Below are 14,816 nucleotides of genomic sequence, written 5' to 3'. Positions count from 1 at the left end.
CTATGGCCCCTGGGTTTTACGAACTTTTTTTTCCCAAGCCGGTCTATGGCCCCTGGGTTTTACGAACTTTTTTTTCCCAAGCCGGTCTATGGCCCCCTGGGTTATACAAACTTTTTTTTCCCAAGCCGGTCTATGGCCCGTGTTTTTTTTCGATGCCTCAGTGGTCCATGCACATGTCCGTTCAAGGGGGATTAAATAGCCGGTCTATGGCCCCTGGGTTTTACGAACTTTTTTTCCCAAGCCGGTCTATGGTTCGTGTTTTGTTTCGATGCCTCAGTGGTCCATGCACAGGTCCATTCAAGGGGATTAAATAGCCGTTCTATGGCCCCAGGGTTTTCTCAAATTTTCTTTCATAGCCGGTCTATGGCCCCTGGGTTTTACGAACTTTTTTTTCCCAAGCCGGTCTATGGCCCCTGGGTTTTACGAACTTTTTTTTCCCAAGCCGGTCTATGGCCCCTGGGTTTTACGAACTTTTTTTTCCCAAGCCGGTCTATGGCGTGTATGTTAAATAAACCAAATTTTTCACTTTTGACAATTGAGCACCTGCTACATCCAGATTCTAGGGAGGAAAGGAATATAATATAATATCTAATATATCTATCTGTGTGAAATAGATTAAATCCATTTATTTGATATTCAGCTAATAGTTCTGTATTTTCTACATTCATCCTTGTTTTGGTAAGTGCAATAATATGTATTGTTTCATTGCAGATTAGAGATTCTAGATAGTTCTAGATTTCCGAAGTACTGAAACGCGCGCCATACAGGCTTGGTGGATCTAGGTGCAAGGTAAAATTATTTACATTTACTTGTTTTTTATTTAATTGCATATATGCATTTATATGCATTATTCTATAGAATAATAGATCTCGTAATAATTTTGCAAAAATAGTGGCATTTACTATTTTTAAAAGATTATTAAAAAATTTACCGATATGGTGCATTCGGAAGACAAACCCAATTTTTCACTTTTGACAATTGAGCTCGGGTGCAGGGGGTGGGGGTTGTGTAAAAGCCTGGTTTGTGCCTCGGAGAGGCTATGGGATCCAGTAAGATCGTCCTTCCTTTCCTCCCTAGAATCTGGATGTAGCAGGTGCTCAATTGTCAAAAGTGAAAAATTGGGTTTGTCTTCTGAATGCACCATATCGGTAAATTTTTTAATAATCTTTTAAAAATAGTAAATGCCACTATTTTTGCAAAATTATTACGAGATCTATTATTCTAATAAGGGTTTGATAAAATACAGTAGACTGCCTACTGGTTTTACCTGTAATAAGGTTTGATACAGATGATTATGATTATGGTTTTGGCCTCCACCACCCTCTCACCTAACTTGTTCCAACCGTGTCTACCACGCTGCTTGCGAAAGTTAATTTTCTAATATTTCTGTGGCATCTTTGTTTGGTTACCTTTTACAATATCATCTTTTTATTCTACCATCTAGTTTTGGCATTTTATGCCTCTAACCTGGGAGCCACTTATTGGCATGTCTATACCTTTTCCAGTTGATGTGATTCTTTAGATATGGGCACCATATCTCCAGGTGTTCTTCACATTTAGCTTTAATTATTTTTTCCAATATTTTCACTTACTCTTGTAATACAGGGTTCGAGGTTCCCTATAGTGTCCTTTATTGAAATAGAGTTTAACAACAATTTCAATGTCCCTATTTTCTTTTAGATTATATCTCAACATATAATTAATGTCCAACAGGACATGATTACTCTTTCCAAAGGGAGGATGGTATTGAATATTTGATCTAGTACTGATGGAATAATTTATATAATAATCACTAGAAATTATTTAGATAAGAATTTGAATTTATGCATGTCTTTGTTTTGGCATGCCTCTATTTCCACATGTTACATTTCTGCATGTCTCCAATTCTGGAAGTGTTCACTTTTGCATGTGCCTGACAAGGATGTTATATGCACCAGCTTTAATTATCACACATTGTATATAATGAATGACTTATTTTTAGAATTTCAATACATATTGCATCTGTCAATACATTATTAACAATAATATAGGTAATATGGTAGTCTAATGTAGAAATTTGACACTCTTTAACAGAATGTACGAGTATAAGCGAAAAAAGCGACTCCAATACAACAACAGATGGATGCAAGTATCATGAAGGCTAAAACGTATACACAAAATGCATCCAAATACAGCTGTACACACTAGTGAACCCATTAATCTTACTGAGGCAGCATCAAGTTCAGAGATTGAGTCGTCAGACAATGACATTAGTTCTTTTGAAGCCGAGTCAAATCAAGAGTATGGATTAGGCTCTGAAATTGATGATTTACACATGAATCTTACTGATATTCATGATGTATTATCTAATTCTCAAAGTGAGGAGGAGAATGATGACCATGATAATCATCATTCACTTGTTTACCCACAGAATTTATTAATTCAGTGGGTAAACAAGAATGGTGTTACACACAATGCTGTTGATGAATTATTAAAAATTTTGAGGCAAATGGGAATTGACTACTTACCAAAAACAGCTCGGACACTAATCAGTTCTGAAAGGTACATAGAAACTCAGCAAAAATCTGGAATGAAATATGTCTACTTTGGGTTAAAAGAGGAACTGTTAAAAAACATAAGTAGATATCCAAAAGCAACTATAAAAGGACTGAGACAATTATTATTGTCATGTAACATTGATGGCCTTCCTATATTTAGAAGCAAAAATGATGCTTTGTGGCCAGTTCTTTGTGCAGTAATGAATATTAAACCTTTGAAAGTCTTTCCAGTTGTCCTCATGTATGGATGTTCTAAGCCAAGTGATTTAAATTTCTTATATGATTTTATATCTGATATGGATGACCTTTTGTTGCATGGGATTCAGTATGGTAACAGAATTATCAACTTAAAATTACAATGTGTAATTTGTGATGCACCTGCTAAGGCTATGGTGAAGTCCATAAAACTGTTTTCAGGTTATTATGGCTGTGACAAATGTGAACAGAAAGGTACTTGGATGGGGAAAATGACATATCCAGAAGTAACAAATTTAACCATTAGAACAGACACACGCTTCCGTAATCAATCTAACTCGCAACATCATCATGGTAAATCACCATTCTGTGACTTGAACATAGACTTAATTGCAGCGTTTCCCATTGACTATATGCACCAGGTGTGCCTTGGTGTTATGAAGCGACTTCTTGTCACCTGGATACGGAAAAACACATTTAAATTATGTAGCCGCCAGATTTCTGAAATTAGTGCTAGATTGGTGAGCATAAAAGATTTTGTGCCCAATATTTTTGCACGTAAACCACAAGGTTTGGAAGAAATTGACAGATGGAAGGCAACTGAATACAGACAGTTTCTTCTCTACACAGGAAAGCTTGTATTGAAAGGTATTCTACCCCAAGAGATGTATGATCATTTCCTTACTCTCAGTGTTGGTATAAGTTTTCTTGTTTCGCCCACATGTATGTCCTTAAAATACGGCAAATATGCTCATGACCTTTTGCTGAATTTTGTATCAAGGTGTGGTGATATGTATGGGAAAGATTTTCTAGTCTACAATGTTCACAGTTTGATTCACCTAACAGCAGATGCTGAGGAACATGGTACTCTTGACAGTTGTTCAGCTTTTCCATTTGAAAATTATTTGCATCAGCTGAAAAAGATGGTCAGATCAAGTAAAAATCCAATTGTCCAAATTACAAAAAGAATAAAGGAGGCTGAAAATACCATGATTTATAAAACATCTCCAGATAATACAATTTCTCATAAATTTCCTAACAATGTATATTCGTTACCTGGATATAATTGCTGTGAAGTGTTAAGGACTGTACACAGCCGAAGAAGTGAAGAAAATTACTTCATTGTTAGGGTATATCCTTTTCAAAGCCCAATATTTACTAGTCCTTGTGATTCAAGAATATTTGGGGCCTTCAATGTTAATCCACGTAAGGATTTTTTAAAAAAAGTATCTAGCATTAACACATCAACAAGAGGAATGTTAATCAAGAAAACAGAAAGTACTTATATCTTCTTGTCAATACTACATGATTTATGACTAGTAAGTTTCTTGTGATTATGTTTTTGATTCTTGTGCAAGCTGTAGGAATACTCTTTGCTTACATTGCAAACTTTTAACTTTAGTAAAAAGTATTGTTCACCATCATAACATATTAGAATTAAGGTTAACATTGTTGTTTAGTACTACTATATAAAATTAGTGACTGCTTATTTTCTTAGACACTGATAATGTGCTGCAGAAAATGTCCCTAATCAGTTTAAATTTGTAGATGGCTGAATCTGAAAATAAATACATCGTTGTGGAAGATGAAGAAGGAGAATTGTCAATCATCCATATCAAATGGATGTTTAGTGCATCTGATGTAAGTCAATATATATATATATTGTTTATTTGCAAAATTAAAACATTAGTATTTAAAATATGTGTATATGATATATGTTGATAGATTTAGAGATATATATGTATATAATATATGAAATACAGTGGGGCCTCGATTTATGAGACATACATTTACATATACATATATTTACAAATATATGTCCCCTTTCCAGGGATCAAACGTGGGCTATTGGCCACGTGAAAACCAATCATCGAAAGCCAAAAGAGGAGAAATACCAGACCTATCAAAATGGAGACGTTTCAACATCAGCAAGATTTACAGTATTCCATTGATAGTAATTAAATACAAGCATTGATTCATATGGTTTATATCAAAAATTTCTCAATGTTTTGATGTTATACAAAGTTTCGTAATAATGAATTATATATACTCTAATTTTTATTATAGGTACTTGGGAACTTGCCCTAAAACACCTTAAAAAGGCAGAAGAAACGTCAAATATGGAAAGTGACACAGACACAAGTTATCACCATAGGGCAGCAAAATACAGAAGAATACCAAATGATGTGGATGGAGGTATGTAGGAATGAATGTTTAGAGTTATTCAAAATAATTGTTAAAAAAATGAAACATGATTGGCTTAATGGAACAAATAATCTTATTTACTAGGTAATATATTTTGCTAGGTAATATATTAAAATATATATATAGATATATGTTAATAGCTTTTCTGAATGCATTAAACGTTTTTGTTTCAGACAGTGAAGATTCACCACCAAGAAAAGTAACTGTTTCCATGCCCCGAAAGACTGCCGAGTGTAAGCTGACTCTAGATGAACATCAAAATAATATGATACAGGAATCAGGTAATTTAATTTAATTGAAAACATTTTATTTCTTTTTGTATGATGGTTTTCTTTTTAACAGAACAAGACAGAACTGGACAGAACTATTTTGTATTTAAAACTATTTTGTAAATATTTTCTATACAATGCTAATACGCTTCCACCCCTGACAGAATCTTGTGGGACCAGCAAGTCTATCTACAGGCCGAGTACAAAACCTTCCCCTCAAACTCCTAGACAAGACAGAACTGGTAAGCTTTAAGTAACTGGAGAAACATTTACATACACAGATAGTAACGTACTTGTGTATGATTTTAATGTAATATATTTTTACCAGCCTTCAGGGTGATGGAAACACTTTAAATGGTGTCGCTCCATTGTGTGAAACAAAATTTTTTAATGCATTCATAAAAGCTATAAGCTAATGTAATTATTCAATAATTTCTATTTGTAGTTTTATGTATTTAAAACTATTTTGTAAATATTTTCTATACAATGCTAATACGCTTCCACCCTTGACAGAATCTTGTGGAACCAGCAAGTTTATCTACAGGCCGAGTACAAAACCTTCCCCTCAAACTCCAAGACAAGACAGAACTGAAAGCTCTCCTTTCGAAAAATCTAGTAAGTACCGATTTATTATGTGTTGATTCTTTATTTTTTGTTATACATACAAGAAAATACATTGAGGGAGAGTACAGACTTGAAATTTTACATTCTTGTAAAGCAACTAAGTAGATGATGGTAGTATCATCAAACAATACAGGTTTAATCATGTTAGAGACATAAAGGAGATCATTGATGTATATAACAAATAGGAGGGGGTCTAAGGATGCTGCCCTGTCACCCCTATCATAGAATGAGAGAGGTTACATAATTGAAGGCTACATGACAGTAGCCCATTTGACAGTGACCTGACACCAATGTATCTGTCACTAAAATAGGATCCACTAAGGATCAATACATATATCATATATATGCAACACTAAATGCTTGTTCTAGTAAGCCTTTTTTTTTTTTTGCAGTAACAGAAAAAATGGAATACATAATGAAGGAATTATCAAAATTGACATTTTTATCAGGGGATATCCTGAATATTGTTAAAATGACAGAAACCCATATGTCAAAAACACATGGAGATATACCAATCCTGGAAGACATTCTTCCATCCCCACTTGAAACTGTTGAGCAGGTGGAAAGTCTGTCACACGAGCAAAAAGTTAACAGTGAATATAAAAAGAGTATGGTAAGTGTTGCTTAATTCTTTTAGCCTGAGTATGGTAAGTGTTGCTTAATTTTTTTAGCCTTGTACATATGTCTTTTGATTAGTTTTTTTGCGGATGAAGGAAGGTGGGGTGGCACATGATTGATTGTTCAGTGTTATGTTTAAGGTACAAATAAAACAAAAGCAAAAGTTACTCAAATTCGTGAATTTTTGTAATAGTTAAGAAGGAAAATATTTTAATGCTATTTATTTAATACAGTTGGAAATTAGAAAATCTAATGTTGAGATTGAAAGATATATATTATTCTCTATTACCTTACAGCTTGTGCATTATTTTAACAGGTCCAGACGCTGTCTCAAATGGGCGGTGCAAACTGTGGAGACACAGTGAGACGAATGATGAAGAGGATAGGGACCTATGGGGTCTGGTCTCAGTATTCACTCGTTGGGCGCAAGAGGAAACGTGTCTTCAAAACCTTGGATATTTGTAATGTAATAATAAGTACGTAAATTTGACATTTTTTTGGATTATATATGTCTGCATGTATTATGTATTATACTTGCATGCTTGTTAATGACTTGTATTCTAGTCTTGTGGGTATCTCCTTTCTCCTACGGGCCAACTGCTTTGTTCTTACCTAGCATTTTGCTTTGTTTGGGTATGAATGTTTGTGTACCTTCATTGTATATTTTGCAAAATTTGCCATATATCTCATTATTTACTCCTCTGCCTAGCAACAAGTCTGTCTAATTATACTCATTAACTATTTTTCAAAGTTCCCCATAGTGTCCTTTATTGAAATAGAGTTCATGAACCGTTTCAATGTCCTTATTTTCTTCTAGATTATATCTTAAAGTATATTTAAATGTTATTGTTATTAAATGTTATTTGTGACATTGCATTGCAATTGAGCTGCGTTGTTAACCATTCTGTTCATTTCATGAGTATATTTTATTTTCTATTTTTTCATATCATTTTTTTTAGCTGTTCTTATTTTTCAGTGATGGGAATATCAGATCATTTGATGTTCCCATCAGAAAATTGGGAACGTCAGATCATTTGATGTTCCCAATTTTCTGATGGAAGCATCAGACCATTATGGAATGCATCGGATGAGGTAGTTTAGAATGGTGGGGAGGACGAGAGGGGGGATGGTGGGAAGACGAGGGAACAGAGGAGAGGGTAATAATGGGGAGGACGAGGGAACTGGGGATGGTGGGGACAAGGGAATGGAGAATGCTGGGGAGGACAAAGGGGACGAGGGGACGGAGGAAGACTGGAAAACAGGGGAACACCTCAATAAACGCCAAGAATGTTATTACTCTGTGGCTTCTTGTCTCCTGACAAAGTGAATTATAATTATATATATTAATTAATTCTTATAAATTTCCAGAAGCGTGTATCAACACCCACACTAATGCAACTGAAAGAGATGTTGAGACAAGTATTGCTGATATGTTGAAGAACGCCCCAAACAAACACGGTGGAAACAGATACAAGGTAAAGTTTGCCAATTTGCTGTAGTCTAATTCAATCTCTTTTTAGTAATCTTTGTGAACATTTATGCTATGAATAAGATAAAATAATGTAATTGATTTTGACTAAATATGTAGATATATTTAATTTTCTGAGCACTAATAATGAAAGAAAACCAAAATAAGAGGTGGCTACTATCTCTAATAATGGGCTGGAATAATGCAGGATATAATAATATATATATATATATAAATATATATATATATATTTATATATATATATTTATTTAAATAAATATATATATGATATATAGATTCTATATAGATTCTATTCTATTATTCTATTCTATTCTATTCTATAGTTTTATATAGATTCTTGTTTTAGTTTTTTTTCTATAATATGGAAAGGGTTTTTAATTAATAAATTAAATATTATATAATAAAATAATGTATTATTGAAAACAATTAGTAACAAACAATATTTCATTACAGGGTGGTGAAGCAAGAAGACATGTGCATCACACAGCAGACTTGGATATGACGAATACTGAAAATGGTGGCGAGCCTGGTGCATGGCGTACCGCTGAATCTTCTCTAATGTCTATATAGAAGAATCTTTGTTTCTGTGTGTATATATGTATATATATAATTAATAATATATATATATATATATATATATATATATATATATATATATATATATATATATATATATATATATATATAACCTATATATATATATGTGTTATTAAATATGACCGAAAAAGTAAGATTAATAATTCTAACACGAATTTTCTCAATCTTTCGTACATTTCGCTTCACTGTTGGAGGTAAATCAAAAATCAATTCTCCAAAATTCATTTTTATTTCTAGTCTGACACGACACGAGCGCGTTTCGTAAAACTTATTACATTTTCAAAGACTTTAGTTCACAAATACACAACTGAATAGAACTTACGCATCTCCGATTTTATATCTACATTTGAGTGAGGTGGAAGGGGTGATGTGGCATTAACACAAGACAGAACAAAATGTGGTATTAATAGGGTATTAATTTCATCAACACAAGACAGAACAAGAGTATTAATAGGGTATTAATTTCATCAACACAAGACAGAACATGAAACAATGGATATTGAATAGAAGTGTTTGTAGAAAGCCTATTGGTCCATATTTCTTGATGCTTCTATATTGGAGCGGAGTCTTGAGGTGGGTAGAATATAGTTGTGCAATAATTGGCTGTTGATTGCTGGTGTTGACTTCTTGATGTGTAGTGCCTCGCAAACGTCAAGCCGCCTGCTATCGCTGTATCTATCGATGATTTCTGTGTTGTTTACTAGGATTTCTCCGGCGATGGTTTGGTTGTGGGAAGAGATTATATGTTCCTTAATGGAGCCCTGTTGCTTATGCATCGTTAAACGCCTAGAAAGAGATGTTGTTGTCTTGCCTATATACTGTTTTTTTTGGAGCTTACAGTCCCCAAGAGGGCATTTGAAGGCATAGACGACGTTAGTCTCTTTTAAAGCGTTCTGTTTTGTGTCTGGAGAGTTTCTCATGAGTAGGCTGGCCGTTTTTCTGGTTTTATAGTAAATCGTCAGTTGTATCCTCTGATTTTTGTCTGTAGGGATAACGTTTCTATTAACAATATCTTTCAGGACCCTTTCCTCCGTTTTATGAGCTGTGGAAAAGAAGTTCCTGTAAAATAGTCTAATAGGGGGCATAGGTGTTGTGTTAGTTGTCTCTTCAGAGGTTGCATGGCTTTTCACTTTCCTTCTTATGATGTCTTCGACGAAACCATTGGAGAAGCCGTTATTGACTAGGACCTGCCTTACCCTACAGAGTTCTTCGTCGACTTGCTTCCATTCTGAGCTGTGGCTGAGAGCACGGTCGACATATGCGTTAACAACACTCCTCTTGTACCTGTCTGGGCAGTCGCTGTTGGCATTTAGGCACATTCCTATGTTTGTTTCCTTAGTGTAGACTGCAGTGTGGAAACCTCCGCCCTTTTCCATGACTGTTACATCTAGAAAGGGCAGCTTCCCATCCTTTTCCATCTCGTAAGTGAAACGCAGCACGGAACTCTGCTCAAATGCCTCCTTCAGCTCCTGCAGATGTCTGACATCAGGTACCTGTGTGAAAATGTCGTCAACATACCTGCAGTATATGGCCGGTTTCAAGTTCATGTCGACTAAGACTTTTTGCTCGATGGTACCCATGTAGAAGTTTGCAAACAGGACACCTACATCTACATGGGTACCATCGAGCAAAAAGTCTTAGTCGACATGAACTTGAAACCGGCCATATACTGCAGGTATGTTGATGACATTTTTACACAGGTACCTGATGTCAGACATCTGCAGGAGCTGAAGGAGGCATTTGAGCAGAGTTCCGTGCTGCGTTTCACTTACGAGATGGAAAAGGATGGGAAGCTGCCCTTTCTAGATGTAACAGTCATGGAAAAGGTCGGAGGTTTCCACACTGCAGTCTACACTAAGGAAACAAACATAGGAATGTGCCTAAATGCCAACAGCGACTGCCCAGACAAGTACAAGAGGAGTGTTGTTAACGCATATGTCGACCGTGCTCTCAGCCATAGCTCAGAATGGAAGCAAGTCGACGAAGAACTCTGTAGGGTAAGGCAGGTCCTAGTCAATAACGGCTTCTCCAATGGTTTCGTCGAAGACATCATAAGAAGGAAAGTGAAAAGCCATGCAACCTCTGAAGAGACAACTAACACAACACCTATACCCCCTATTAGACTATTTTACAGGAACTTCTTTTCCACAGCTCATAAAACGGAGGAAAGGGTCCTGAAAGATATTGTTAATAGAAACGTTATCCCTACAGACAAAAATCAGAGGATACAACTGACGATTTACTATAAAACCAGAAAAACGGCCAGCCTACTCATGAGAAACTCTCCAGACACAAAACAGAACGCTTTAAAAGAGACTAACGTCGTCTATGCCTTCAAATGCCCTCTTGGGGACTGTAAGCTCCAAAAAACCCAGTATATAGGCAAGACAACAACATCTCTTTCTAGGCGTTTAACGATGCATAAGCAACAGGGCTCCATTAAGGAACATATAATCTCTTCCCACAACCAAACTATCGCCAGAGAAATCCTAGTAAACAACACAGAAATCATCGATAGATACAGCGATAGCAGGCGGCTTGACGTTTGCGAGGCACTACACATCAAGAAGTCAACACCAGCAATCAACAGCCAATTATTGCACAACTATATTCTACCCACCTCAAGACTCCGCTCCAATATAGAAGCATCAAGAAATATGGACCAATAGGCTTTCTACAAACACTTCTATTCAATATCCATTGTTTCGTGTTCTGTCTTGTGTTGATGAAATTAATACCCTATTAATACTCTTGTTCTGTCTTGTGTTGATGAAATTAATACCCTATTAATACCACATTTTGTTCTGTCTTGTGTTAATGCCACATCACCCCTTCCACCTCACTCAAATGTAGATATAAAATCGGAGATGCGTAAGTTCTATTCAGTTGTGTATTTGTGAACTAAAGTCTTTGAAAATGTAATAAGTTTTACGAAACGCGCTCGTGTCGCGTCAGACTAGAAATAAAAATGCATTTTGGAGAATTTATTTTTGATTTACCTCCAACAGTGAAGCGAAATGTACGAAAGATTGAGAAAATTCGTGTTAGAATTATTAATCTTACTTTTTCGGTCATATTTAATAATATATGTCTACAGGAAAGACTGCTACCAAAATATACTAATATATATGTGTGTGTATATATATATGTCGTACCTAGTAGCCAGAACGCACTTATCAGCCTACAATGCAAGGCCCGATTTGCCTAATAAGCCAAGTTTTCATGAATTAATATGTTTTCTCTAGTTTTTTCTTACGAAATGATAAAGCTACCCATTTCATTATGTATGAGGTCAATTTTTTTTTAATGGAGTTAAAATTAACGTAGATATATGACCGAACCTAACCAACCCTACCTAACCTAACCTAACCTATCTTCATAGGTTAGGTTCGGTTAGGTAGCAGAAAAAGTTAGGTTAGGTTAGGTTAGGTAGGTTAGGTAGTCGAAAAAACATTAATTCATGAAAACTTGGCTTATTAGGCAAATCGGGCCTTGAATAGTAGGCTGATAAGTACGTTCTGGCTATTAGGTACGACATATATATATATATATATATATATATATATATATATATATATATATATATATATATATATATATATATATATATATATAGGTTAGGTTTGGTAGGGTTGGTTAGTTATCATATATCTACATATAATTAGCTAGTTTTAACTTTATATATATATTATTTATATATATATTATATAAAAAGTTTGTGAGTAAGACCTCTGGTGCCAATGTGGGGACCCATAGCCTCGGAGAAGAAAATAAAAAGTATTCAGAGGAGACCTTGTGGTCACTCACTAAACACTAATATTATATTCTACCACCCCCATTCTTTTGTATGTACACATATATATTTGCTTTATTTGAACTTTGTTACAAAGAGGGAGTTACACATAGGTTACAAAGATGGTTATCATATATTATTTATATATATAAATATTATTTATATATATATATATTATTTATATAATTATTTATATATATATTATTTATATATAAATATATTATATATATTATTTATATATATATATATATATATATATATATATATATATATATATATATATATAATATATATACTATTACACTACACCCTTATATATTACACTAATATATATATATATATATATATATATATATATATATATATATATATATTATTTATATATATATTATTTATATATATATTATTTATATATATATTATATATATAATTATATAGGTCGTATGTTTTTGTATTTTTGCTGATTTGTTAGTAAATAATAAAAGAAATATAAATTATTTGATTTTTTTTACCCTTAAATTAGTTTTAATATTTAAATTATAAACAATAATATAATATAAAAAAATATAAGAAAAATAATAATACATAAAATAAAATATAATAAATAATATAATATAATATAAAATAATATAATTTAATTTCAAGAAATTTAACTTTAAACACAAAGATGTGAAAAGGGTTCAGATTAGGCTCAAACCTTTCACAAGAGATTCATATTGGTGTATGAATGGATTATTAATGACTCATGTTAGGAGTGTAAAGTTGCCACAACATCTCAAATTAGTGTTAGATACATATGTCTTGGTTATAAGTTTTGGAAACCTATTTAAGTCCACACACAATATCGTATCTGATACGATAAAACAAACGTTTCCAATCCTTTCAAATACTTTCCAGATATGTTGTGGCAACCTAAAATTGTTTGCTGGGAATGGGGCTGACACTGACCACAGGTGATAATGGGGCTGACACTGTCCACAGGTGATAATGGGGCTGACACTGACCACAGGTGATAATGGGGCTGACACTGACCACAGGTGATAATGGGGCTGACACTGACCACAGGTGATAATGGGGCTGACACTGACCACAGGTGATAATGAGGCTGACACTGACCACAGGTGATAATGGGGCTGACACTGACCACAGGTGATAATGGGGCTGACACTGTCCACAGGTTGAGGACCTCCGCAGGATGAGGGAGCCCGTCAAGAGGCTGGCCGGGTGTTGGCCTTCCAGGAAGACCAAGATGGCCGCTGCTCCGCCAGGATAACTCGACAAGATGGACAGCTGTACCTCCACCCACTCGTGCATCAGCCCACGCCCGCCCACGCCCACACCCTCCAGGTTACTTTATTACACCCACTTTTCTTACTGACATTACTGAGTTATGGTAACTAATATGATAACATTTTGTTATACAGTTATCAGCATGATTTATTTCATTTCCTGCAGGAGAGTGAGGTTGTGGGCATGCTGGAGCCCTCCTGCACCCTGGCGTTCCTTGACCTCGGGTGGGCGGGGTCAACAAGAGGGCGGGTCACCATCCGGCTGACCCCTGACACTCCGCTGGCCAGACAGTTTGTGTTGTTGTGTACAGGCCAGCGGGGCCACACCTACCGCAACACTAAACTGTTGTGGGTGGAGTGCAAGGGTGAGCCGGGGGAGTGTGTGGCGGGCGGAGACTACGAGAGTAATGACGGTGAGGGAGGAGCCCCACTGCTGCCTGACCTCCAGGGGCAGTACTGGGAGTCAGGCCGGGCAGGAGCTGTGTGGGCCTTGTGGGGGCCGGGGGGTCCCTGGTGTGCCCAGTTCGGCATCGCCACCAGGGACCGCCAGGATGGTGACCAGTGGTCAGGTGTCTTCGGTGATGTGGTGAGCGGCCTGGATGTGGTGAGGGCAGCAGTCAACCACAGTGACATTACGGAGGTGACTGTGGTGGACTGTGGTGTTGTGCTGCCACTCTAGTTCACTGTACCACCACCATCACTACTGTGGTGTTGTGCTGCCACTCTAGTTCACTGTACCATCACCATCACTACTGTGGTGTTGTGCTGCCACTCTAGTTCACTGTACCACCACCATCACTACTGTGGTGTTGTGCTGCCACTCTAGTTCACTGTACCACCACCATCACTACTGTGGTGTTGTGCTGCCACTCTAGTTCACTGTACCATCACCATCACTACTGTGGTGTTGTGCTGCCACTCTAGTTCACTGTACCACCACCATCACTACTGTGGTGTTGTGCTGCCACTCTAGTTCACTGTACCACCACCATCACTACTGTGGTGTTGTGCTGCCACTCTAGTTCACTGTACCACCACCATCACTACTGTGGTGTTGTGCTGCCACTCTAGTTCACTGTACCATCACTACTGTGGTGTTGTGCTGCCACTCTAGTTCACTGTACCATCACTACTGTGGTGTTGTGCTGCCACTATAGTTCACTGTACCATCACTACTGTGGTGTTGTGCTGCCACTATAG

General features: G+C 36.1%; 1 protein-coding gene and 1 long non-coding RNA gene across 2 annotated transcripts; both read left to right on the top strand.

Annotated features, from left to right (window-relative positions):
• Positions 1–3,924: 3,924 nt before the first annotated feature.
• LOC138371984 (uncharacterized) lies at positions 3,925–5,371 on the top strand. The gene is made up of 3 exons (XR_011230608.1): positions 3,925–4,051; positions 4,281–4,373; positions 4,564–5,371. It is a non-coding gene; the product is annotated as an uncharacterized lncRNA (long non-coding RNA).
• A 295-nt stretch (positions 5,372–5,666) lies between these two features.
• LOC138371985 (uncharacterized) lies at positions 5,667–8,523 on the top strand. The gene is made up of 5 exons (XM_069337010.1): positions 5,667–5,821; positions 6,223–6,443; positions 6,765–6,924; positions 7,817–7,923; positions 8,391–8,523. The coding sequence occupies exons 2-5, from the start codon at positions 6,234–6,236 to the stop codon at positions 8,505–8,507; spliced, it is 594 nt and encodes a 197-aa protein (XP_069193111.1). The 5' UTR covers positions 5,667–5,821; positions 6,223–6,233; the 3' UTR covers positions 8,508–8,523.
• Positions 8,524–14,816: the final 6,293 nt, after the last annotated feature.

This window comes from Procambarus clarkii, chromosome 37 (assembly GCF_040958095.1).
Source record: "Procambarus clarkii isolate CNS0578487 chromosome 37, FALCON_Pclarkii_2.0, whole genome shotgun sequence".
Lineage (NCBI taxonomy): Eukaryota > Metazoa > Arthropoda > Malacostraca > Decapoda > Cambaridae > Procambarus > Procambarus clarkii.
Note: the sequence above shows the minus strand (reverse complement) of the source record. Positions and strands in the feature narration are given on the sequence as shown.